The following is a 27,569-nucleotide window of genomic DNA, read 5'->3' on the forward strand; positions in this document are numbered from 1 at the left end:
TTTATATCAAGGTGCAGTTCCAACAGTAACAGCAAAAATCATTGGGGATGTAAGTTTTTACTATTTTAATTGGTATTGACTCTGTATTTTCTGTATTTTTATGTACTGCATGTCATCTGAGCTAATTTGCTCTCCTTTATTATAAAAAATAAACTTCATAAGCTTGTTGCTCTTTATTCAAAAATAGGATTTCTTTTTTTTTTGTTATTTGTTTTTTGCCAGTCCTGGGGCTTGAACTCTGGGCCTGGGCACTGTCCCTGAGCTTCTTTTGCTTAAGGTGAGCACTCTACCACCTGAGTCACAGTGTCGCTTCTGGCTTTTTTGAGTAGTTTATTAGGGATAAGGGTCTCATGGACTTTCCTATCCAGATGGCTTTGAACCACCATCATCAGATCTCAGCCTCCTGAGTAGTTAGGATTGTAGGTATGAGCCATCAGCACCAGCTAGGATTTCTTAATTAGGTCTCATATACTTTAATTTCTGTAAGTACTTGGGTACCTATTTGTAGTTATTGAAGGTGTTTTCAAAATTATATAGAATTAAATTGTACAGGCTGGGCGCTGGTGGCTCATGCCTGTAATCCTAGCTGCAGGAGGCTGAGATCTGAGGATCGTGGTTCAAAGCCGGCCCTGGCAAGTCTGTGAGACTTATCTCCAATTAACCACCAGAAAACTGAAAGTGGCGCTGTGGCTCATGTACTAGCCTTGAGCTGAAGATCTGAGCGACAGCGCCCAAGCCCAGAATTCAAGTCCCACAACCAACCATAAAAACAAAGAATTGAATTGTACAGAACTTAGGCATTTTACCTTTTCAACTTTTTGTATAATTTATAATATATTTAAATTGTGAATGAAATTCTAAAATGTGATTTCAGTGGATATTGTGAATAAAATATTTGTAAAACTTTCTTTAATGCAGATCATGGTATAAAAACCAGTGTATTTTTTCATTTGTTAATAATTTTCATTATTAAATAAATGAAAAAATAAGTAATGAACAAAACTCCTGACTAGAATAATGACATTTCTAAGATGTTTCCTGGTCTCTGGGATAACTTTTTCATTGTGTGTGTGTGTGTTTTCCTGGTGATTGCACGCAGCACTTTGCATGTTAGGCAAGTGCTCTATACTGGTCATATCCTGGCCCTTCAAATTACTTAAATAATCTCAAATGATTCTATTATTTCTAGGTCTCTATTACTGATTCTGTTACTTCTTTATTTCAATCAAAAAATAATAGTTCTCATTTTAAACTCAGTCACTATTGTTACTGATCAACAATGTGTTAAAATAAGATTAACATTTTTCCTAATAAACAGAAGTAGTACCTAAATATATTGTCAGTAAATGGTTATGAAAATAACCATTTTTTTATCAATCACCATTAATATTTCAGGAGTACTATATTTCTTACATGTTTGTTTCATCTGTGAGATTCCAATGCAGTATTTCTTTTAAAAGTATACTGTTTCTTATAATTAATGATATATTTTGAAAAACTCTTAGGATTCTGACTTAATTTTTTTACTAGGCAAGTACCCAAACAGATGCCTTGAAATTGCCACCTTCCCAAACGCCAAGGCTTTTGAAGAATAAAGCTTTATTATGCAAGCCCATCACACAGACTAAAGCCACTTCATGTAAACCACATACCCAAAACAAAGAATGTCAGACAGGTATGTTCCTTGGGCTTGCTTTTTTTGGGGGGGTGGAAGCGGGGAGGAATGTGGGATCTGCTTACATTGAGCACACATTGTTTACTTTATAATATGTTTGGTTGTTTCTTTGCATGGTTCAATTTAGTTCCTGTAGCATCTGTGTGAGTAAGGTATTCTACTTATCTGAGACCTAACAAGGTAGACCAAAGAGAAGAAAGTTAATTAATAGTACCATATTGTGAGCAGATTTAATTCCCTTATTAATGACTGCAATCGTGTGGAATAGGCAGAAGCTTTAATGTAATGGAGGCAGGCTGTTAATTAAGAGGTGCTATTTTCCAAAGGGCCCTTAAATTTGAACAATTCAACATTTTGTCCCCGCTCCTTAGCTCTTTGCATTCTGTTGCCTGTGTCCAAATTAGGACTTCACACATGCTATATCCCTATACCTTCACATTGTCTAAAAAAAAAATCTTTTGCCTTAGGGAGCATTTCAGAACTTACTTATGAATTGCTTTCACTTTGCTAGATGTTGGGGAGGATGATAACCTTTTGTCTTCTTAGCTGGCCTTTCTTGGTGTGGAAATTCTATCCCACGAATGAGCTGGCCTGCCTTTTCTAGGGTAGAGCTTCCATCCTGTGGTGGTAGCTAGGTGGTAGATTGTTCCTAGCCTCTTAGTCACACTCTCCAGAAGTTTAACTTCTGGTAAAAAATTTTTGTGTTCGTTATCCTTGATTGTCAGTGGAGAGGATAGAGGCCCATTTTCCCCTGCTACAACTACTCAGAGTGAAGCTTTTGTCAGGTGAAGCTGAGCTAAGCTTGGGTGTTAGAGCAGGTAGTGGCTGAAATGCCATAGACATACTACTCTTAAAAACATCGATTGAGTTTGTTTTGCAGTGTTCTTTATTTGCTATGTATATTTAGGAAAATTCCAAATTCTTTTTTTTTTTTTTTTTTAGTAGTTTTTGACTGTTTTGTTTGTTTCATTTGGAAATGGCTCTGGATAGCTCCTCATGCTTTCCATCCATAGGTCTCAAAAGTTTAGACAGAAGAGAATCCTAGATCCCTAGATATAGGGTTATCCTGTAGGCTAGTGCTTCTCAAACATAATAGACATACGAATTATTTGGGGGTCATACTGAGTTATTTTTTGTTAATAGCTGGTGTTCTAACACTTCAGCCACACCTTGAGGACTTTCTGGTGGTTATTTTGGATATGGAATCTAGTGGACTTTACTGCCTAGGCTTCAAACTGTGATCCTACAGATTTCAGCCTCTTGTGTAGCTAGGATTGCAAGCATACACCCCTTGGCACCTGGCTTATTTTTACCATTTATGTTGGGAATTTTCAAAATTCTTTCTTTTTTTGGGGGGGTCCGGTCGTGGGGCCTGAACTCTGGGCCTCGGCGCTGTCCCTCAGCTCAAGGCTCAAGGCTAGCACTCTACCACTTGAGCCACAGCGCCACTTCCGGCTTCTTTCTTTTTGCTTATATGGTGCTGAAGAATCGAACCCAGGGCCTCATGCATGCAAGGCAAGCGCTCTACCACTGAGCCACCTTCCCAGCCCCTGTGAGACTCTTATCTCCTATAAACTACCTGAAAACTGGAAGTGGACCTGTGGCTCAAGTGGTAGAGCACTAGCCTTGAGCTGAAGAGCTGAGGGACAGCACCCAGGCCCAGAGTTCAAGCCCAACAAATGACAAAAAACAAAAACAAAAATAAATAAATAAATTCCATATCTTGGCCATTGTGAATAGTTTTACAATAAACATACTGAGTCAGATTGATTTTTCTCATCTGTCATTTGTATTCTGTTGACTGTGTTCTTGAGATCATATTAAAAAAATCGTATTGCTGGGGCTCTGGTTGTTCACATCTGTAATCCTAGCTGTTCTGGAGCCTGAGAGCTTAAGATTGCATTTCAAAGCCAGCCCGGGTAGGAAAGTCGATGAGACTCTTATCTCCAGTTAATCACTAGAAAACCCAGGAATGGTGTTAGAGCACTAGCCTTGATCAAAAATGCTCAGGGACAGTGCCAGGCCCTGGCTTGAAGCCCTATAACCGACCAAAGAAAAACCTCTAAACAAAAAACATCCCACATGAGTGCCCTAAATGCTTTGCCTCTGTTTTCTTATAGTAGTTTCATAGTTGGGGGTCTTGACCTTTAAGTCTTCAGTCTGTTTTGAGTTTGTTTATTTCTTTTTGCCAGTACTTGGGCTGAACTCTGAGCCTGGACACTGTCCCTGAGCTTTTTGTGCTCATGGCTAGTGCTCTGCCCACTTGAGCCACAGCTCTGCTGGCTTTTTGTGCTTAATTAGAGATTTTGTGCTTAATTGGAGTCTCACAGTCTTTTTCTGGTCTAGCTGGCTTCAAACTGCGATCCTCAGATTTCAGCCTCTTGAGTAGCTAGGGTTATAGGCATAAACCACTGGTGCCTGGCTTAGTTTGAATTTTTTTAGATATATGATGACTAATAGGGGGTCTAATTTTATTCTTAAGCATATGGATATTCCGTGTTCTCAGAACCATTTATTGAAGGTACTGTCCTTCTCCAGTGATTCTCTTATGGGGTATAGGTTTTTTTGTTTATGTAGGCCAGTCCTGGGGCTTGAACTCAGGGCCTGGAGGCTATACATGAGCTTTTTCCCTCAAGGTTTGTGCTCTACCACTGAGCCATAACTCCATTTTTGGCTTTTTGGTGGTTAGTTGGAGATGAGAGTCTCATGGACTTTCCTGACCAGGTTGATTTGGAATCATTCATGATCCTCAAATCTTAGCCTTGAGTAGCTAGGATTAGAGACATGAGCCATCAGTGCCCAGCCAATGACAGTTATTTTTAAGTATTTCCATAACCTTGTTTTATGAAACTGGGTCATATAATTCAGTTAAATAACTCATGTTGGCCTTGAGCTTGTGATATTTTACTGCTACATCCCACGTACAGCTATAGCAGTGTGCCACCATGCCCGGTTTGTTCGTTTATCCCTTCTGCCTATTTAATATTAAAATATTAAAAATATTTTAACCTATCTTTTTTTCCCCTAGAAGACACTCCAAGTGAGCCTCAGATTGTTGTGGTGCCAGTTCCAGTACCAGTGTTTGTACCCATACCTCTTCATCTTTATACCCAGTATGCTCCAGTCCCATTTGGAATTCCAGTTCCAGTAAGTAGTCACCTAAGAGAGTAATACCAATTAAGTATTTTCTTCAGTTAAGATTTTATAAATGTGCTCAGAACATTTCTCTTGTTTCTAAAATTATCGTGTTACTATTTTTAATAAATATGTATTGACTAGTGAGAAATCTACTTGTTTGTATTCTACCTTCTCAAAGTGAGTTACGATGTGATTGGGCTCCAGGGTGGTTCACATCTGTAATTTTAGCTATTTGGGAGTTTGAGATCTGAGAACTGAGGTTCTAAGGTTTATAGCCAGCCAGGCAGAAAAGTCTACGAGATTCCATCTCCAGTTAACCAGCAAAAATCTGGCTATACATGTAACTCAAGTGATTGAATGCCATCTATGAGCAAAAAAGCTGAGAAGCAACAGAAATCCTCAAGTTCAAGCCCCGGTACTGGTGCCTAATTCCAATTGTGCACACTCTTTCTCTCCCTCCTTCCACACATACATACACACACACACACACACACACACACACACACACACACACACACACACACACACACACACACACACACACACACACACGTTATATGTATTAAATGTGCATGTGCATATATAGGTATGTTTATATTCCTGTATGGAATATTTAAGCTCAACAGTTGTGACAGGATTAAGCAGAAATATAAGCAAAGCAGTTTTGAAAACAAAATGTAGCTGTTTTACAGGATTATTCTTTGGAAGGATTCAGAAACATTTTCTTGAGTTTTACAAGCTGTAGTCTTACAAAAATGAACGGCAAGGGATATACCTGTAAGCATCAAGAATCTCACCAGTTTGATCATTATTCTGGTACTAAAATCATGGTTTTGACCTATTAAGAAACTGTTCATTTTGTCCTTTCCTTCCAGATCCCTGTCCCCATGCTTATTCCATCCTCAGTGGGTAATGAAGACAAAGTCACTGAGAGTATTGAAGACATGAAGGAAAAGCTTTCTACACATCCATTTGAAGCTGATCTCCTTGAGATGGCAGAAATGATTGCAGAGGATGAAGAGAAAGAGAAGACCCTGTCCCAAGGAGGTTGGTACACTCTTTAAACAAGGAGAGACACAGCTAAATTTGTCAGAAACTCAAGTCACTTTAAACTTCATGATTATTTTGTGGTTTTGTCCTTACATTCAAAAATCCCTGGTCCATATGTAATAATTCCAGATATATCACCAGCATTGGATAAACAGAACTGTAGCCAAAGTAACACAGCTAATTTCCTGTGTTAGTTGAGTGATGGTGGGTGTGTACACATACACACACACATGTGTATGTGCGTGCATGTGTGTATGCCAGAAGGGGAGCTATGGCTCAAGTGGTAGAATACTAGCCTTGAAAAAAGAAAGCTAAGGGATGGTGCCCTGAGTTCAAGACCCAGTAGAGGCACAGAAAAAAAAAAGAATAAAAGAAATGAAATCTGTGATCAAATTCTCTTTTCTTGTTTTTTTTTTTTTTTGTTTTTTTTTTCTGGTTGGCCATGGGTCTTGAACTCTGGGCCTGGGTGTTGTCCCTCAGCTCTTCAGCTCAAGGCTAAGTGCTCTACCATTTGAGCCACAGCACCACTTCTGGTATTCTGGTGGTTAATTGGACATAAGAGTCTCATGGACTTTCTTTCCCTGGGTGGCTTTGAACTTCGATTCTCAGGTCTCAGCCTCCTGAGCAGCTAGGATTATAGGCGTGAGCTACTGGCAGCTCAAATTCTCGTTGATTTTTTTTTTTTTTTTTTTTTTTTTTGTGCCAGTGTTGGGGCTTGAACTTGGGGCCTAAGCACTGTCCCTGAGCTTTTTTATGCTCAAAGCTAGTACTTTGTCACTTGAACCACAGCTCCACTTCTGACTTTTTGGTAATTAATTGAAGATATGAGTTTCACAGACTTTCCTGTGTAGGCTGGCATTGAGCAGTATCCTTATATCTCAGCCTCATGAGTAACTAGGATTATAGGAGTGAGCCACTGGCGCCCAGCAGTTCCCTTTGATTTTATGAGAGAAACAAAAGCAACTTTATTAGTAACCTGGTAAAAGAACCTTTTCCTAGCCAGGTGCCGGTGGCTCACGCCTGTAATCCTAGCTACTCAGGATTCTGAGATCTGAGGATCATGGTTCAAAGCCAGCCCGGGGAAGAAAGTCCATGAAACTCTTATCTCCAATAAACCACCAGAAAACTGGAAGTGGCGCTGTAGCTCAGGTGATAGAGAGCTCGCCTTGAGCTGAAGAGCTGAGGGACAGCGCTCAGGCTGAGTTCAAGCCCCATGACCGACAAAAAAAAAAAAAAACCTTTTCCTATTTTCAGTCTTTGAGCTTCTCTTTTTCCCCCTCCTGGTCCTGGGGCTAGAACTGTGGGCCTGAACTCTATCCCTGAGCTTCTTTTGTTCAAGGCTAATGCTGTAGTGGAGCCACAGCTCCACTTCCAGCTTTTTCTGTGTAGTTTATTGAAGATAAGAGTCTCATGTTTGCTATTTGGGCTGGATCCTTAGATTCCAGCTTCCTGAGTAGCTAGGATTACAGATGCGAGCCACTGGTGCCTGACTTCTTTGAGCTTTTTCTTTTTTCTCTTGTCATGGGGCTTGAACTCTGGGCCTAGGTACTGTCCCTTAGGTCTTCATCTAAAGGCAAGCACTCTACCACTTAAGCCACAATGCCACTTAAGGTTTTCTGGTGGTTTATTGGAGATAAGAGTCTCATAGATTTTCCTGCCCGAGTTGCCTTTGAACTGTGATTCTCAGATCTCAGCCTCCTGAGTAGCTAGAATTACAAGTGTGAACCACCTGTGCCCGGTTTTCTTTGAGCTTCTTAATGTGCACTTATTTTATTATTGATAAAACTGTATTGTTTGTTCTATGTGTTGAATGCTCATATAACTTAAATAAGTTATATATAACTTAGATATTGATCTAATATTTGCATCTGCTGGTCTTTTAGTACTGGGATAAAGATTATTATATTTGGGCAGAGCAATTTAAAATAGATTTGTTAGTCTTAAAATGAGAGAGATAGAGAACAGTTTCAAATAGTACAAATATGTAAAATTAGAAGTATAAATTTTTTCATGGTATCACCTACATGTGTAAGCACTGTTAACAATGATAATTTATTTAATTGCTTTCATTGCATTAATGAATCATCCTTTATATGTATGAATTCTTTTTCCTTAGAATTCCATGGTATGATTCATGTGTGTGTGTGTGTGTGTGTGTGTGTGTGTGTGTATATATATTTGCATGAATACTTATATATAGTCATATACATATGAATCAGTCACTTTACTTGAAATGCATTTTGTTTCGTTATATGCTTTTCTTTTTTACTTCAGGATCTCAAACTTCTGAACAGGAGCTCTTTCTAGACACCAAAATATTTGAGAAAGGTTTGTAATGTAAATATATTTTAGTTTTTATAAGTCTTTGTTAGTAATAGAAACCCATAGAAAATGATTGATCTAATATTTGCGATTTTAATTTCTAAGAGACATCAGTTGTCTGTCATATATACTAATTTGTGTAATAACTTCCTCATCTTATTGCTTTAAGCGTAAATTGAGTTAATTCTTTAAAGTACATATTAAAAGTATAAAACCAATTCTGTGAGGCTCATGAATGAACACAGGTTATTTTATTCTTGAGTATACCTAGGTAATTGTCCATATCTCAGTTTTTCTGTTAGAGTTCGGGAAAGTTTCTAAACATGTTGAGAATATATTTGTTTTCTTTATCAGACCAAGGAAGTACATACAGTGGTGATCTTGAATCAGAGGCTGTATCCACACCACACAGCTGGGAGGAAGAGCTAAATCATTACGCCTTAAAGTCAAATGCTGTGCAAGAAGCTGATTCAGAACTAAAGCAGTTCTCAAAAGCAGAAACTGAACAGGATCTGGAAGCAGATTTTCCCTCAGGTTTGTGGAACACAGCCTGTCCCTTGAAAGTCCTTTGTTTAGAACATCAATGGGACTCCAAATTGGGGAGAGGGGTGACGGGGAGGAGGGTGGGAGATGGGAAGGGATGGTAAGGGGAAACAAAGGAGGAGGCAACAATGCTTGATGAAAAATGTACTTATTACCTTTCTCATGTAATTGTAACCCTTCTGTATGGTATTTTCACAATTAAAAAAAATCTTAAAACAAAAATAAAAATATAAAGACTCCAAGTTGTGATCAAGCAGCTATGAGGTACTGATAACCTAGGGCACAACAGTCTCTGCCAGTAGCATAATGTTCCAGAAGTGGTTAATTTGGTTTATTGACCTTTTTTAACCTTCCCTGTAGTACTTATTTACAAAAGATTTTCCTGACTGTTGATGAAGATTTTATTTAAGGGCTACATTCTTTGTTTCTCTTTTAAGTATACGTGAAGTTCTTATTTTATCACAAAATAAAAAAATACAGTTATTACCCAATATTTCTTTTCTCAGTAAATAATTCTGTGAGTTATTTACCTCACACTTTGCTTTCTGATGATTATTATAGAATCCTTTGACCCACTTAATAAAGGACAGGGAGTCCAGGCACGTTCTCGAACAAGGCGACGACACAGAGATGGCTTCCCTCAGCCCAGACGAAGAGTAAGTAGCAGCTTAATTATTATTTCTTTTCTTCCATTTTACCAGACTTTATTCTTAAGTCATAAAACTCATAACAGGTAGAGTCAGGTAAATTTCATTATTCTGCAACCTCTTATTTTTGTGCTTTTGTTTTTATTTCTTAAAGTCAGAACCATTTTTGTTTTACATTTCTTTAGCCAGGACTTTTTCTTTTGTTTCTGTAATTGAGGGTTTTGTTTTGTCACATTAGAAACCTATTATAGTCCTTTTCTGTTATCTCTTACTTAAGTCTAAATGTAGCTATTTTTGTATGCTTTAATTCTGAAGTTCATTGTTATATATAGCCAAGTTATAAGAGTGAAGTTCATATAGGTTGTTTTTTCATGTCAAAAGGCCTTTCTATACCAAAGTTCTTAGAGAATAATAGTCTTATCTTTAAAAACTGTTCTGTTGAGCTGGGCCCTGATGGCTCACGCCTGTAATCCTAGCTACCAAGGAGGCTGAGATCTGAGGATCACAGTTCAAAGCCAGCCTAGACAGGGAACTACCTCAGACTCTTACCTCCATTTAACCACCAGAAAACTGGAAGTGGTACTGTGGCTCAAGTGGTAGAGCACTTGCTTTGAGCTGAAGAGCTGAGGGGCAGTGCCCAGGCCCAGAGTTCAAGCCCCACAACCAACAAAAAACTTAAAAACAAAACAAAAACTGTTCTGTTGAGTTAACTACCATTTCCTGTGTGGGGAACAGGAACTGTTTTTCTCTCTTTTCCACTTCTACCTATTTTTGTTATGCTAAAATAAATCCTTGCTAAAGCTTTCAAAATAAATAAGTAAAATGAATTATGATTTGAGCAATTAATTTAACAAAATGAATATCAAGAAGCTGAAACATGTCTTCTCTGAGAGGAGAAAGAGTTCAAGGAAGAGAGGCCTGATGAATGGAAAGAGGAATGGTGGGTGAATACAGTCATAATAATGTACATATGGGGCTGGGAAGGTGGCTCAGTGGTAGAGTGCTTGCCTTGCATGCATGAGGCCCTGGGTTCAATTCCTCAGCACCACATAAGCAGAAAAAGCTCGAAGTGGCTCTGTGGCTCAAGTGGTAGATCTCTAGCCTTGAGGTGAAGAGCTGAGGGACAGCACCCAGGCCCCATAGTTCAGGCCCCACAACCGGCAACAACAACAACAAAAAAGAGCATATGTAAAAATGTAACTATGAAGCTTGAGCTTCAGAGGTTGGGATAGATGGGGGTGGGTGGACATGACACTGATGAAGATGCATTGTTCATGTTGAAATAGTACAGTGATTAAAGGGTAAAATAGTCATAAATTCTAGTTGTAGTTCTGATGGTCTTCACAAGCATACACAGTATGTAACTGCTACCATAGTCAACAGTTCTGTTGTATCAAGAAGTTTTCTCTGGCCACATTTTGCAGTTAACCTTAATTCCTGGTACAGAATGGTACTTAGATTTTCTTTTCTAAAATTCCCTACCAACAGTACCACATATTATGCTGTCTTGTGCACCGTGGTATCTCCTTAGCCTAGTGTTTTGAGCACCGTCTCTGTTGTTTCATGTCTTGGTGGTTTCCTTTTTTTGTGATGGGAGCGTTGGGGTGGGGGAGAGGAGGGTTCAGGACCAGGTTTTGAACTTGAAACCTGATGTTTTTTTGCTCATTGCCTAGCACTTTGTCAGCTGAGCCATTCCTCCAACCCCAGTTTGTTTTATTTCTGAGAACCATTTCATTATAAAAGCCCAAAATTTGTGCAGCTGTGTAACAGTTAATTGAAAATTTATGTTTCCAGTTTGGGGCTACTTTTGGCTAAGTGAAGGATATTCTTGAATAAATCTTTGTGAGAACGTATGTTCTAATTTCTCTCAAAGAATGGAATTGCTAGGCTTTATAGTTAAGTATATTTCTAAGGTTACAAAAAGTTGATGTATTATTTTACATTCCCGTCAGAAATGTATAAAAGTCCATAAACTTCATGACTGCCTATTACTAAACTTGGATATTTGCCAGTTTAGTTGTTGTGTAGTGAGATCTTGTGATGTACATTTTTTTCCTGATAACTGATATAACTGATATAACCGATACTGTTGAGCTGCTGCTGCTGCTCCTCCTCTTCTTTCTTTCCTTTCCTTCCTTCCTTCCTTCCTTCCTTCCTTCCTTCCTTCCTTCCTTCCTTCCTTCCTTCCTTTCCTTTCTTTCTTTCTTTCTTTCTTTCTTTCTTTCTTTCTTTCTTTCTTTCTTTCTTTCTTTCTTTCTTTCTTTCTTTCTTTCTTTCTTTCTTTCTTTCTTTCTTTCTTTCTTTCTTTCTTTCTTTCTTTCTTTCTTTCTTTCTTTCTTTCTTTCTTTCTTTCTTTCTTTCTTTCTTTCTTTCTTTCTTTCTTCTTTCCCTTCCTTCCTTCCTTTCCTTCCTTCCTTCCTTCCTTCCTTCCTTGCTTCCTTCCTTCCTTCCTTCCTTCCTTCCTTCCTTCCTTCCTTCCTCCTTCCTCTTCCTCCTCCTCCTCCTCTTCTTCTTCTTCTTCGTTCTCCTTTCTTTTTCTTTTTCTTCTTTCTTCTTCTTTTTTTGCCAGTCCTGAGGCTTGAACTCAGGGCCTAGGCACTGTCCCTAGTTTCTTCTGCTCAAGGCTAGCACTGTACCACTTGAGCCACAGTACCACTTCTAGCCTTTTCTGTTTTTCTGTCTATGTGGTTCTGAGGAATTGAACCCAGGGCTTGCTACTAGGCAAGCACTCTACCACAAAGCCACATTCCCAGCCCTTGTTGAGCATCTTCTTCTGTGCATATTTGCAGTTAATGTGTTTTCCTTGGTAGAATATTCCAATCTTTTATATTCTTTGTGTGGGAGAGTTGTCAATGAACTGTAGGTTCATTGTGTTTTTGTTTATTTTTTGAGACAGTCTCACTGAATAGCCCAAGCTGGCCTATAATGAGGCTGGCTTCAACTTCAGTCATCAGTCTCCCAAGTGCTGGAGTTACAGGAATGCATGACCTTGCCGGCCATAAATACTCTTTTATGGATATAGTTCTTTTAGCAGCAGAATTTTGCTACTCTCCTATCACCTCCTTTTTTTGGTTGTTAAAGATAAGAGTTTCACCAACTTTACTGCTTGGTTTGGCTTGGAAAAGCAATCCTCAGATCCCAGCCTCTTGACTAGCTAGGATTATAGTCGTGAGCCACTGTCACCCAGTTGTTCCTTTTTTTTTTTTTTTTTTCTTAATGGTAAACAGAAAAATTTAATTTTAAGAAAGTTAATCAATTTTTATTCTTTTTTTTTTTGTTTTTTGTTTTTGGGTCTGGTCGTGGGGCCTGAACTCTGGGCCTGGGCACTGTCCCTCAGCTCTTCAGTTCAAGGCTAGCGCTCTACCACTTGAGCCACAGCACCATTTCTGGCTTTTTTTCTTTTTGCTTATGTAGTGCTGGGGAATCGAACCCAGGGCCTCATGCATGCAATGCAAGCGCGCTCTAGCACTGAGCCACCTTCCCAGCCCCATCAATTTTTATTCTTTATGGTTCATACTTTGTACTAGTCCATGTAACAATGTTTAATCATGCACCTGAGCTTTTCTTATTTTCTTCTAGAAGTTTTATAGTTTTAACTTTTATTTTGGTGGTCCATTTTGGCTGAAATTTTAATTAATTATTCAATCAATTAATTTACTTATGCCAGTCCTTGGGCTTGAACTCAGGGCCTGGGCACTGTCCCTGAGCTTCATTTGCTCTAGGCTAGCACTTTATCACTTGAGCCACATGGCCACTTTTTCTGTTTATGTGGTACTGAGAAATCGAACTGAGGGCTTCATGCATGCTAGGCAAGCACTCTACCCCTAGGTCACATTCCCAGCCCCTGGCTGAATATTTACATATGGATTTAGGTGCAGTAGTCAGGGGCCATTTTCATATGGATATCCAGTTCTAGCAGCGCTCTTGGAAATAAGGTTGTCCTTCCCATTGAATTACATTGGCACTTGAATTAGGGCAACTGACTATACCTGTGTGGGCCTATTTCCAGAATTTGTTCTATTCCATTGATTTACATGCCCATTTTTACACCAGCACCAACTTACTTGATTAATTCAGCTTTGCAGTAAGTCTTGAAATCGGGAGTATAATTTCAATTTCTTTTTTTTTTTTTGGGTCCGGTCGTGGGGCCTGAACTCTGGGCCTGGGCGCTGTCCCTCAGCTCTTCAGCTCAAGGCTAGCACTCTACCACTTGAGCCACAGCACCACTTCCTGATTTTTTCTTTTTGCTTATGTGGTGCTGAGGAATCAAACCCAGGGCCTCAGGCATGCAAGGCAAGCTCTCTACCACTGAGTCATCTTCCCAGCTCCTATAATTTCAATTTCTAAACTTGCATTTGTACCTCTATATACATTTTAGAATAATCTTGTTGATTTTTATAAAGTAGACAGCTAGAATTTTAATTTGGGTTGCTTTGAATGTATAGATCATAGAACTGGCATTTTAGCAATTATGAATAATCTGTGAACTTGGTACCATCCTCATTTATTCATTTAGCTCATCTTTCATTTCCCTCAACAATATGTTGCATGTTTTTATTTTACATGTCCTTATATTCTTTCAGATTTATTTCATAGTTATATATGTTTGGGGCCAGGCTCTAGGGTTTGAACTCAAGGCTTCTTGTTTTACAAGCCAGGTGCTCTCCCACTTTAACCAGACCTCCAGCACTTTCTTTGGTTTAGTTTTTTTTTTTTTCCCCCTCTCATTGGCCTCTCATATAGCAGGAATGGGGTATATGATCACACCCAGCTTATTGGTTAAAATAGAGTCTTTTTGCTCAGGCTGGCCTCAAAAAACTGTGATCCTCCCAATATCTACCTCCTGAATAACTGGGATTACAGATATGAGCCACTGCTCCTGGCTTAATGTTTTTATTCTAGAATTTTTTTTGTTTTGTTTTGTTTTGTTTCTGATTGCAGTATTGGAGATTGAAGCCAAGGCCTTGTGATTGCTAGGCAAGCACATTATTGCTTGAGCCATACTCTCAGTTCGTTTGTATTTTATTTAATTTATTTTTGCCAGTCCTGTACTTAAACTCAGGGCCTATGCACTGAGCTTCTTTTACTCAAGGCTAGTACTCTACTACTTGAGCCACAGCACCACTTCTGGCTTTTTCTGTTTATGTGGTACTGAGAATCTACCACTAAGCCATATTCCTAGCCCTGTCTTTTATTTTTGAGATAGAGTCTTGCTACCTTTGCTGGTACTGGCCTCAAGACTGAAAATCCTACCTCTCCCCGAATATCTGGAATTACAGGCATATGCCATCATCATCCTATCTAAAAATTTTATTTTTCCATGTTCCATATTAGTATATAGAAATGCACAATATTTGTGTATATAACTTTGTCTAACTAAACTCCTTAGAGTTTTCTGCCTGCACAATTACATTACAATGGAAGAGGGCAGTTTTACATTTTCCTTATTAATCTGAATGCATTTTCTTTTCTTACTGTATTGGACACATTAGGATCTTTGTTACGTTGCTAAATACTAGTAGTGAAAAGGAACCTTTTGCTTTGTTCCCAATCTTAAGGCAAAAGGATTCAATCTTACAACATTAAGTGTGTTATCTTCTGTAGGTTTCCCATGGATGGCCTCTATCAGGATGAGGAAGTTCTCTTCTACTCCTAATTTGCTGGAAGTTTTTATCATGATTGGATATTGAACTTTGTCAGGTGGATTTCTTACATCTGTTGAGATAGTATCTGGTTTTCTTTTTTAAAGTCTATTAATATGACAAAAATATATTAATTTTCTTCAAAAAGACTAACTTTGTATTCCTGAGATAACTCCTACTTTTTAAATAATATATTCTTTTCATATATTAGTTTGTTAATATTTTAAGGCTTAAAGTGTCTCAAGAAAAGATATTCACTTGTTTTCTTGTAATGACTATTAGTTTTGGTATTGGAATAATAGTTATGCTAGAGAATGACTTAGCATTTCCTTTTCTCCTTTTTAAAAAATAAAATGCTAGTATTAAGACTTGAACTTAGTTCTTGCTGGGCTTTTGCATTCACAGCTAGTACTTTACCACTTGAGCGACATACTCCAGTTCTGGCTTTTGCTTGTTAATTGGAAATAAAACTTTCAGGGATTTGTCTGTACTCAAGGCTTGATTTGAACTGAGATCCTATGATTTCATCTTCATGAGTAGATAGGATTACAGATGTGAGCTCCCAGTGCCCAATCTCATTTTCTACTCTTTTATGAAATATAATTTGGTGAATTCCTTTCAACTGTGTTGGGATTTGACAGTAAGACCATGGATCTGAAGTCTTTTTGTGAAGTTTTAAATAAAAACATCTGACTTTTGGGGGTTACTCATGTTATCTCCCTGCCCCCCAAGTAAGCTTTTTGTCTTCCCAGAAACTTTTTCAGCTTTTTTGTTTGTTTCATTTCATGTAGTTTGTTAATTTTATTGGTTACAATATGTCCAATCCTCCCCCCCCCCCTTTTTTAAATGTTTACTTCTAAATCAGGTACTGGTAGTTTATACTTTCTCTTTTTCTTGGTCATTCTTACTAGAAAGTTACCAAATTTTTTAACCTTTTAAAAGAACAAATCTTTTATTTTGTTACTTTTCTTTTTTTCCCCATTGGCTTTTGCTTATTTCCCTTTTCAAAAAACCTCTTTAATATGGATTTTATTCTGTTCCTCTTTTTCTAGATCCCCCACATCCCTGCACTGGAGTTTTAACTCTGGGTGTTTGTGCTTGCCAGCCAGCCAGCCACAACAAAGGTTCTTAAGATAGAAGCCTCATTGATGGATTTTGTGTATTGTTAATACTAGTAGTAAAAACGGACCTATCGCCTCCTTCCTCTTTCTCCCTTTCTTGTCACCAACATCTATTTCGTTGTTTTCATAAAAGCATTTCAGTATTACAGTTGCTTCTCTAATCATTGCCTTAGCTCTCCATCGCAGATTTTTTGATAAGTATTAAAGTTTTCATTTAAAGTCATGATATTTTATAATTGAATTTGTAATTTCTCCTGTGATCCATAATTGTTTATGAATATATTGTTAGTAGGTGATTTTAGAGGCTTTTTCTTGACATCTATTGAACTAGCAGTGTTCATTATTGGTTTCTAGTTTAATTCTTTTGTAGTTAGAGGGTTTACTATAGCCTATTTTATAGCTTAGAATAGGATCAATTCATGTAGCCCATTAACTAGATCAGAATGATAATGAAGGCTACTCATATCTCAGTGGGTGGGTCCAATGTCTGAAAAATAGTAAGCAGCCACATGTTGGTAATTAATTCAAGTGTGATTTACATTTAATGATTTTTCCTTCTGTCTCATGTGGATTGGATTAGATAGTTCCTTTCTAGCTCTAAGAATCCTGAATCTTTAGGGTATAAAACCAAATTCCATATTATTTATCCCAGCTTTGAGAACTCTTATTTTAAAGATCCCAAACTAAGTTTTATATTCTGTAAATTTTTGGAATTCTCACAGGGACGGAAGAAGTCTATAGTAGCTGTGGAGCCCAGGAGTCTTATTCAAGGAGCCTTTCAAGGGTGTTCAGTGTCTGGGATGACATTGAAATATATGTATGGGGTAAATGCCTGGAAGAACTGGGTTCAGTGGAAAAATGCCAAGGAAGAACAGGGGGATCTAAAGTGCGGAGGTAAATACACAGCATGAATTTGTGTCTTGGTTTAGGTGGGGAGATACAAATTAGTAAAGCCATAGTCAACTCCTAGGTCAGAACCTTAAAAACGTTAGCTTTATTTAGTTCTTACTGCTATTTAAACTTCTCTTTGTCTCTCTTGGTCAGGAGGTGAACAGGCCTCATCCAGCCCGTGTTCTGAGCCCTTAGGAAGTACTCAAGACCAGACACTCTCTCAAGAATCCTCAGAGTCAGGTTGCAGAGGTAAAATTTGCTTTTTCCATTTGTTATGAATTACTTACGATATCACTGATTTAAACTTTGGAATTTTGAGGTTTTTTTTTTTTTTAATGCTGGTTCTGGGGCTTGAACTTGGGGCTTGGGCAGAGTCGCTGAATTTTTTTGCACAAGGCTCTACTAGTTGAACCACAGCTCCACTTTTGGCTTTGGGGTGGCTAATTGAAGAAGAGTCTCATGGACTTTCCTACATAGGATGTTTTTAAATCGAGATCCTCAGATCTCAACTTCCTGGGCTGCTAGGATTATAACTGTGAGCCACTGGTGTCCTTGAGTTTTAGGATAAGAAAGAGCAATTAATATCCTACCTTCACTGTTACTTATATAGATAAGGCTGTATCTTTTGAAGGTGAATTTATTCTGCAAACCTAAGAGATTCATTGTAGTTTCTTAACACTGAAAGTGGTATAAAATGTGTTCTTGAGTCTTACAACAATAGTAACTGATATAGAATCTACTATGAGGTTTTTCTTAGAATACTTGGAAAATTTTGCTGCTTTTGTAGGAATATTTCTTAATGACATTTATATAATTAGCAGTGTTCATTAGTTTTAGCTATCAAACTTGAATGAAACAATTTAAACATAGCTATTGTGTATAATTTTATGGCCTATATAGTTTTCATTTTTCACTATTTTTAACACAATTTTTTTTATGTTTTGCTTTTAGTGATTTTTTTTTTCTTTTTTCTTTTTTTTGCCAATCCTGGGGCTTGAACTCAGGTCTTGGGCACTGTCCCTGGGCTTCTTTTGCTCACTCTACCACTTGAGCCATAGTGCCACTTCTGTCCTTTTCTATTTATGTGGTACTGAGGAATTGAACCCAGGGTTTCATGCATGCTAGGCAAGTACTCTACCACTAAGCCACATTCCCAGCCCTGATTATCATGGTTTATAATTATATATACTATAAAATTTCTTCTAGCAGTAATTACTTAAATCTTTCACATCCAGGGCCAATGTTGAATTGGCCAAATCATGTTTCAGTTTCACATCTATTTTAAAAATAAAAGTTATATAATAAAGTTTTTATGGAATGATATAGAGAAAAGTGGATGAGTATATCCATTATAGGTTTTTTTTGGTCACTTTTCAGCTATACACTATAAACTCTTACACCTGGGTAATTATTACTGCTCTTAGCTTCACCTGCTGCTAGACTATGCTGCTGGTATTGGAGCACACGCAGCCCTACTTATTGGAGGCATGTTTCTGAGATGTAGCTGACTGACTGAGTTCCTATAGATTAAATGTAATCTCTTTGTTCTAAGGTAAGGGAATATCCTCCTATTAGGGTAATCTAGGAGGTCGGCAATCCCACACTTAGAACCATAAAAGACAGTGGCCTGGACTGGGAAGGTAGCTCAGTGGTAGAGTGCTTGCCTTGGCATGCATGAGGCCCTGGGTTCAATTCCTCAGCACCACATAAGCAGAAAAAGCCAGAAGTGGCACTGTGGCTCCAGTGATAAGTGTTAGCCTTGAGCTGAAGAGCTGAGGGACAGTGCCCAGGCCCAGAGTTCAGGCCCCATGACCAACACACACACAAAAAGACAGTGGCCTGTAACTTAACTGTGAAGATCATTTGAGCACACAAATCCAGACCAGCTTGGACAGCATTGTGAAACCCCAGATTATAGTGACAGTGAAGTAATACTGTTTTAGACTTCATCTAAATTCAATAGCTCTAGGAGATGCCTACCCATTTCTATTACTCTTTCACTCAGAAAATAAATGTCTTTTATTTATCAGGCATGGTGTTAAGTACTGAAAAGATCAAACATGGTCCTTGCCCTCAAGAGCCCATACTCATCCAATACAGGAGATCCCAAGTGTATCTTTGGAAATGTGCAATCCTGTCTGAATGAAGAATAGCAATGAATATAAAGTGTGTTTTCATTCTTATTGCACAACATGGGGCAATCTGTTGGAGTAGGATCTCTACAAACTGGATAAATCCTCTGATTAAAATTAATCAGGAAGTGGTGCTGTAAGCGGTAGGTCACTCGCATTGAGCTGAAGAGCGCAGGGATAGCACTCAAGCCCAGAGTTCAAGCCCCACGACCAACAAAAAAAAGAATATTATTTTGGGGCTGGGAAGGTGGCTCAGTGGTAGAGGGCTTGCCCTGCATACCTGAGGCCCTGGATTCGATTCTTCCGTACCACATAAGCAAAATAGAAAAAAGCCGGAAGTGGCACTGTGGCTCAAGTGGTAGAGTGCACTTGCCTTGAGCTGAAGAGCTGAGGGACAGTGCCCAGGCCCAGAGTTCAGGCCCCACGACTGGACCCCCCAAAAAATAAAAATAAATAAATAAAATTAAATCAGTCCTAATTACCTTCAAATCTTAACATGATATATGGTCATAATCTGCTTTAAGCTGCCCTTCTTAATTTTTTCTTGTACACCTAAATCCTTAGAACCTTTACATCCTTATGGTCTAGCAACTGGAACACTGTATTATAATATTTCTTTTTTACTTATTTTATTTTTTGTCAATTGTGGGGCTTAACTCTGGGCTTGGGCACTGTCCCTGTACTCTTCAGCTCAAGGTGAGCGCTCTACTACTTGAGCTACAGTGCCACTTCCTGTTTTCTAGTGGTTTATTGGAGATAAGAGTCTCTCAGACTTTCCTGCCTGGGCTGGCTTTGAACTGTGATCTCAGCCTCCTGAGTAGTTAGGATTACAGGCATGAGTCACTGGTGCCTGGCTGCATTATAATATTTCTAAGGGCAGAGAGATGTTCTATGTTATTTGAAGAGTAGTCAGTTCTGAAGTTAGTAGAATTCCTTCTGTAGGTATTCTCTGTAGGTATTCTTTAGTGTACTTCCAGGCAATAGCAATTGTTTAGAGATAGTTAGATCTTAGAAAGCCAGTTTTTTTTCTCTCTCATACAGGATTAGTGCTTTGGGAAATCTTTCTGTGTCCTCAACTTGGACTTCTTTTGCCCATCTACCATTCTAACTCTTAGCTCTTCTGAGGAGCCCCAGTGTCACTTCCTCTGCACTCTAATTTGACTCTTTAGTAGAACTTTTTAAAATTTCACGCTATCTTATTTAAACAAAACCTTTGTTATTGTACCATGTGTACTATGCTAAGCTTTTTTTCTCCTACTTGGAAAGCCTTGAGGTCAGGACCTTTCTGTGTGTGTGTGTGTGTGTGTGTGTGTGTGTGTGTGTGTGTGTGTGTGTGTGTGTGTGTGTGTGTGTGTGTGTGTGTGTGTGTGTGTGTGTGTGTGTGTGTGTGTGTGTGTGTGTGTGTGTGTGTGTGTGTGTGTGTGACGTTGAGATAGGCTCTCACTGTGTACTCCAGGTTGCCATGCAACTCATAGTCCTGCCTCACCCTGTCAAGTGCTGTGATTACAGGTATGCACTATACTTAGCTTAGAATCTGTTTTTAATCACAGTGTGTACCACAGAGCCTAGAGCACGGAAGTGCTCAGTGCTTATTCAGTCACTCAATGTTATTTTATGTGTTTTGAGTTAATATTTCAGATGCTTTATACCTTTCCACAGTCCGTCCTATCAAGCTGAAGGAAGATATTCTGTCCTGTACTTTTGCTGAGTTGAGTTTGGGCTTATGCCAGTTTATCCAAGAGGTGCGGAGACCAAATGGTGAAAAATATGATCCAGACAGTATCTTATACTTGTGCCTTGGAATTCAGCAGGTACCAATTTAAATTTTTTAATTGATCGCATTTTTAATAAATCTGAATTTGTAAAATAAGCAATCTACTACTGCTCCTACACTTTTTTTTCTCTCTTTCTGAGATGGCCTCAAACTCACAATCCTCCCATCTTATCCTCTTGAGTAGCTGGAATTACAGTGCAGGTTGTCATGCCCTGCTTCTTAAGACTTTTTGCTTTTTATGATTTTCAGCAAGTCAACTTAAGTGAAACTTCCTCTAACCTTCCTGGCAAAATGGCCCCCTTCAGATGCAGGAGTGTCAAAAACTCCCTGGCCATCAACTGAGAGGGGTTTCATGTTGCTGGCACATGCATACAGAGTCACAAGGCACTGGCAAGCGTCAGGCTAAATCACGCAAATGTTCATGAGTTAAAACCCTGAGTGTAGACGGCCTCTCTTCTCTCTGCCACCTACTGACACAAATGTGACTGAACTCTTCTCAGTGAACAATTGTCCTTGCTGTTAAAATATAACCCTTTAATAAGCTAAACTAAGGTGATGCTATTATTACAAAAATTGAGGATGGTGGGGTCTGAGAAGGTGGCTCAGTGGTAGAGCGCTTGCCTTGCATGCCTGAGGCCCTGGGTTCGATTCCTCAGCAACACATAAGCAAAAAAGAAAAAAAGCTGGAAGTGGCGCTGTGGCTCAAGTGGTAGAGTGTTAGCCTTGAGCTGAAGAGCTGAGGGACAGCGCCCAGGCCCAGAGTTCAGACCCCAGGACCAGACCCTCCCCACCCCCCCCAAAAAAAAAATTGAGGATGGTGTATTTTATATGTTAATGAACAGAAAATGCATTAATAGCAATTTACAAAGGAAGCAACAGAGATACGTATGTATGTAAATTATGTAGTTTCATTTAGTTTTATTTTAAGATAAATATATCATTGTTATCACATTAACAGTGGGCACAGTGACTCACATATGTAATTGTACCTATTCAGGGGGCTGAGCTCATGAAGATCACGGTTCAAGACCAGTTTAGGCAATATCTCAGCCATTCAAAAGATGGGCATAGCTGGTTGCTGGTGGCCCATGTCTAGCTACTCAGGAGGCTTAGATCAGAAGATCGTGGTTCAAAGCTAGCCTGGTCAGGAAGGCATATGAGATACTCTTATCTCCAGTTAATCACCAAAAAACTGAAAGTGGAGCTGTGGCTCAAAGTGGTAGAGCACTAGCCTTGAGCAAAAAGAACTTGGGGACAGTGCCCAGGCTCTTAGTTCAAGCCCCACAATTGATTTAAAAAAAAAAACAAAACACCAAGATGGGCATACTGGTATGTTTTTGTAATCTCAGCTGTGTAGAAAGTATAAACAGAAAGGTTTCTGTCTAGGCTGGGACAAGCACCCTATTAGGAAAAATAACAGAAGGGAGAAGAACTGAGGGAGCGGCCCCAGCTGTAGAACACTTGACTAACATGTATAAGGCCCTGGGTTTAAACCTTAGTACTGACCCCAAGAAAGACCCATTATAACATTTACTCTTTATATGAATGGTGTGAGATCAGGGGTTTCTTTTTTTCTATTTCTTTGTGTATTTATTTTGCCAGTAATTCAGTTTTTGCAAGTCTCTTCAAAACTTATACTCTGAAGATCAGGAATCATTGCAAAAATATTGGCGATAATGTCATTGATCACCAAAGTGCAGTGGTTAAGTAAATTAGCATATTAATGATGTAGTATATAATTTATTAAATTTATTTACAAATTATACAGTTGTGCATACTTGTAATCCCAGCTTCTCTGGAGGATGAGGTGAAAGGATCTGAATTCCTGGCCAACCCAGGCAACATAGTGAGACCCCAGCTCAAAAAGTACATCTGGTAGCATGTACAAATATTGTTAAAGCAGTAGATAAGTAGAATGGGAGCATAAACCGTGTGTGGATCACTGTATGTTGACACAGTCATATAAATAGATAATACATGAAGTAAACTAAAAACATTTACAATGGTTATTATCTCCATATAGTAGAAATATGGATGTTGTTGATTTCTCTTTTTCCCCTTGCCAAGTTTTCTTTTATCTGTATGTGGGATTTTGTATTTGAGGCATTTATTTATTCTTCATGGTTTTGTTGAAAATGGTAGAGGTATGTCAAACCTCTATTTCCCTCCATTCTCACCCCTAGGGGTAACTAGTGCCCCAGCAGCAGTGAGGGGCTCTCTGCCTTCTGTGATAGCGCTTTGCCCTGACTTTACGTGTCCGTTAAGAATGTTTGCTTTGCTAGGTTTTTTTTTTTTTTTTTTTGGGGGGGGGTCCAGTCATGGGGCCTGAACTCTGGGCCTGGGCACTGTCCCTCAGCTCTTCAGCTCAGGCTAGCACTCTACCACTTGAGTCACAGTGCCACTTCCGGCTTTTTTCTTTGTGCTTATGTGGTGCTGAGGAATTGAACCCAGGGCCTCATGCATGCAAGGCAAGCACTCTACCACTGAGCCACCTTCCCAGCCCCTACTTTACTAGTTTTTAGTCAAATGGGACCTATATTCTACACGTGTTTTTAGAGCTTGTTCATCTAAATGGGAATATTTCTCTAGATCAGTATATAAAGCAGGATCCTTCCTAAGAAAAAACTCATCATTATGTGAATGTGCTACTCAGTGATTCTTTTAGACACGCAGGTTTGTTTTACTCCATTTGTGTTCCTGCTCCTCCTGTCTAAGGAACATTTAACTACATACTAAACCAAGATTTATTTCAATAATTAGACTTCTTTTTTGTTGTTGTTGTTGATCATGGGGCTTGAACTCTGGGCTTGGGCACTGTCCCTCAGCTCTTCAGCTCAAGGCTAGTGCTCTATCACTTGAGCCACTGCACCACTTCTGGTTTTCTGGTGGTTCATTGGAGATCAGAGTCTCAGGGATTTTCCTGCCCTGTCTTTGAACCGTGGTCTTCAGATATCGGCCTCCTGAGTAGCTTGGATTACAGGCATGAACCACCAGTGCCCGAACTTATTTATTCTTTTCTGTGAATAAGACATTTTGTTTCAATACACTAGTATCTATATTCCTTTTTTTCCCCCTTTCCTTTTTTCCCTTCCTTTCTCTTTTTCTTTCCTTCACTTTCCTTCTTTCTGTTCTTTCTTCTTCTCTTAAAAGGTTGAGTAGTATTTCATTGTGTATAGGCACATTTTTTTTATCCATTCATCTATCTGTTTGTGGACACTTAGGTTGACTTTAATGGGGCTATTGTGAATAGTGCTGAATGAACATGGAAATACAGCCTCCCAAGTGCTGGGATTGAAGGTGTGTACTACCACACCCTGCTATAAATATTTTTAATTTTGATGAAGTGCATTCTTTCCTTTTCTTTCCTTTCTTTCTTTTTTTTGGCTGGTTGTAGGACTTGAACTCTGGACTTGGGCACTATCCCTCAGCTCTTCAGCTCAAGGCAAGCATTCTTCCACTTGAGCTACAACACCACTTCTGGCTTTCTAGTGATTTTGGAGATAAGAGTGTCACAGACTTTCCTGCCTGGGCTGGTTTTGAACTGTGATCCTCAGATCTCAGCCTCCTAAGTAGCTAGGATTACAGGTGTGAGCCACCGGCGCCTGGCTCCTTTTCTTTTCTTTTTTTTATTTTTTTTTGGTCTGTATTTTTGTTGTTCATAAGTCCACTGTTTTAATTCATTTAAGTTAAATTCAAAATCATGAAGATATATCCTTTGTTTTCTTCTCTATGACTTTTGTGGTGTTAGACCTTAAATTTAGGTTATTGGTCTATTTTGTATTCATCTTTGTATCTAAAGGCAGGATCTGTGTGGATATGCAGCTCTCCAGCAAAGACCCACTAAAATGGCCTTTAGATCTTTGTAGGAAATAACCAACTATGTATGGGCTTATTTTGGATCATCAAGTCTGATATTTGTGTGACTATTTATTCTTGTGACAATAGACTTGGTGTGTATACTGAGGCTTGAACTCATGGCCTTGTGCTTGGTTTTTTCATCCAAGGCTGGCATTCTGCCACTTGAACCCAACCTCCAGTTTTTGCTTATTGCTGGTTATTGAAGATCAGAATTTCTCACATTTGTTTGCTCAGGATGATTTTTTTTTTTTTTTAATTTTTTTAATGGTCTTTTTTTTTTTTTTCTTATGTGGTGCTGAGGAATCGAACCCAGGGCCTCAGGCATGCAAGGCAAGCGCTCTACCACTGAGCCACCTTCCCAGCCCCATGCTCAGGGTGATTTTGAACCTGAAACTTCAAATCACAGCCTCATGGGTGGCTAGGATTATAGGTGTGAGCTGCTAGTGCCCAGCTATACAATTTTTGGTTTGGGCAGTACTAGAGGTTGAACTCTGGGAAATTTGTTTTGTTTTGCTCTTTTTTTTTTTTTCTTGGTTGGTTATAGGGCTTGAACTCTGGGCCTGGGTGCTGTCCCTCAGCTCTTCAGCTCAAGGCCAGTGCTCTACCACTTGAGCCACAGCACCACTTCCGGTTTTCTGGTGCTTAATTGGAGATAGGAGTCTCCGAGACTTTCCTGCCTGAACTGGCTTTGAACCATGATCTTCAGATCTCAGCCTCCTGAGTACCTAGGATTACATGCATGAGCCACCAGCCTCCTGGCTACTTTACTTTTTTAAGTTATGAAATTAAAAAAAAAAAGTGGCTAATTCAAGATTCTTTTAAGTATTCAAATTCTATATGAATTTGGGGATTCACTTTCCTATTTCTGAACCCCCCTCCCTCAAAGAAAAAAGCCTTTGGGAATTTAATAGAATTACATTCAGCGCTTGTTTTGGAGAATATTGCTGTCTTACTATTAAATTGTACAATCCATGAAATATGGGATATTTCCATTAGATCTTTCCATATGTTCTTTAGTCTTTAATTTTTACTTTGAGTAGCGTTTTATATATGCCTTCTATCTCCTCAGTTAAGCTTTTTTTCTGTAGTATTCTCTGTAGTACTTTCTTTTCTTTGATGCTATCGTGACAAATGATCCTGTTATCTTAGTTTCTTGTTTGGATTGCTCAGTGCAAGTTTATAGAAATGCAGCTGATTTTTGCATATTGTTTGTGTCCTGCAACTTTGCTGAATTCTCTCATTAGTTTTAACAGATAGATTTTTTTTTCTTTAATGTGTGGATTTTTTTAGGATCTTCTTATATAAGTTCTTACCATATGCAAATTCTTCTTTTCCTATATGAATGCTTTGTATTTTTCTCGTCAGTTCTGGTTAAGACCTGCAGAGCAATGTTGAATAGGAGTGGCAAGAATAGACGTATTCTTGTTTCATCCTTGATCTAAAGGGAAACAAAATACTGTTTTTAAATGACTTCTTAAAGATAAATTATTCTACATATTAATGGCAGTTGGCTTTATTAGCTGAGGTGCTTGTTTTGTTTGCTTGTTTGTTTTGGTAACACTTAAGATCAGATACTTTTCTACTGGAGCCCTACTCCCACCCTTCTCCTTTTATTTTTCTTCGTGTGTGTGTGTGTGTGTGTGTGTGTGTGTGTGTGTGTGTGTGTGTGTGTGTGTGTGTGTGTGTGTGTGTGTGTGTGTGTGTGTGTGTGTGTGTGTGTGTGTATCTAATCCTGGGGCTTGAACTCAAGGGCCTGGGAGCTGTGTGTGTGTGTGTGTGTGTGTGTATGTGTGTGTGTGTGTGTCTAATCCTGGGGCTTGAACTCAAGGGCCTGGGAGCTGTCCCTGATTTTGTGCTCAAAACTACTACTCTAGGGGCTGAGAAGGTGGCTCGGTGGTAGAGTGCTTATCTTGCATGCATGAGGCCCTGGGTTCGATTCCTCAGTACCACATAAGCAGAAAAAGCCAGAAGTGGTGCTGTGGCTCAAGTGGTAGAGCCCTAGCCTTGAGCTGAAGAGCTGAGGGACAGTGCCCAGGCCCAGAGTTCAGGCCCCATGACCGACCAAAAAAAAAAAACCCTAAACCTACTACTCTATCACTTGAGTTATACCCCCATTTCCAGCTTAATTAGAGACAAGAGTCTCACAGATTGCTGCCTGGCATGGCTTTGAACCTAGATCCTCACTCTGATCTCAGCCTCTTGAATAGGTAGGCATGAGCCACCAGCACCTTGTCTAGCCCATGTTTTTTTATTTTATTTACTTATTTATGTATGTTGGTTGTAGAGCTTGAACTCTGGGCCTGGGCTCTGTCCCTGAGCTCTTCAGCACTCTACCACTTGAGCCATAGCACCACTTCCAGTTATTTCTCTGGTGTATAATTGGAGATAAGAATCTCACAGACTTTCCTGCCTGGACTGGCTTTGAATGGAGATCCTTAGATCTCAGCCTCCTGAATAGCTAGTATTACAGGTGTGAGCCACTGGCACCTGGCTCTTTTTTTTTTTTTAACTTTAAATAATTGTTATTATGAAGGTAATATGCAGAGGTATTACAATTACATGCATGAGGTAATGAGTACACTCCTTTTTGGACAATATCACTCCTTCTCTCACTATGATTTCTTTTTAAGAAAGTGAAAAGCTTTATCTTATCAGTTCAGTGTTAAGGGTAATGATAGTTAATGTAAAGGAAACCTTCAACTTGAATTCTTGTATTTTATTCTTAAAATATTTTGAATTGAACATTGTTCTTAATATTGAAGACAAAATTTAAGGG

General features: G+C 38.9%; 1 protein-coding gene and 1 non-coding gene across 5 annotated transcripts in view; one reads left to right on the forward strand and one right to left on the reverse strand.

Annotated features, from left to right (window-relative positions):
* Zmym4 (zinc finger MYM-type containing 4) overlaps window positions 1–27,569 on the forward strand; it is a 112,679-nt gene that overhangs the window by 76,757 nt on the left and 8,353 nt on the right. For 3 of the 4 annotated variants that reach the window (XM_042677437.1, XM_042677425.1, XM_042677445.1), the window contains 10 exons: window positions 12–49; window positions 1,531–1,675; window positions 4,704–4,822; window positions 5,689–5,860; window positions 8,138–8,191; window positions 8,540–8,719; window positions 9,290–9,384; window positions 16,861–17,032; window positions 17,183–17,278; window positions 20,821–20,972. In XM_042677437.1, coding sequence (XP_042533371.1) covers window positions 12–49; window positions 1,531–1,675; window positions 4,704–4,822; window positions 5,689–5,860; window positions 8,138–8,191; window positions 8,540–8,719; window positions 9,290–9,384; window positions 16,861–17,032; window positions 17,183–17,278; window positions 20,821–20,972 — 1,223 coding nt within the window. The remainder of the gene's footprint in view (window positions 1–11; window positions 50–1,530; window positions 1,676–4,703; window positions 4,823–5,688; window positions 5,861–8,137; window positions 8,192–8,539; window positions 8,720–9,289; window positions 9,385–16,860; window positions 17,033–17,182; window positions 17,279–20,820; window positions 20,973–27,569) is intronic. The other variant, XM_042677431.1, reaches the window with a different exon arrangement.
* Window positions 21,329–21,443, reverse strand: LOC122112949. Its single transcript, XR_006148329.1, has one exon. It is a non-coding gene; the product is annotated as a small nucleolar RNA SNORA17 (small nucleolar RNA).

Source organism: Dipodomys spectabilis, unplaced genomic scaffold (assembly GCF_019054845.1).
Source record: "Dipodomys spectabilis isolate Male_0828 unplaced genomic scaffold, ASM1905484v1 ptg000002l, whole genome shotgun sequence".
NCBI lineage: Eukaryota > Metazoa > Chordata > Mammalia > Rodentia > Heteromyidae > Dipodomys > Dipodomys spectabilis.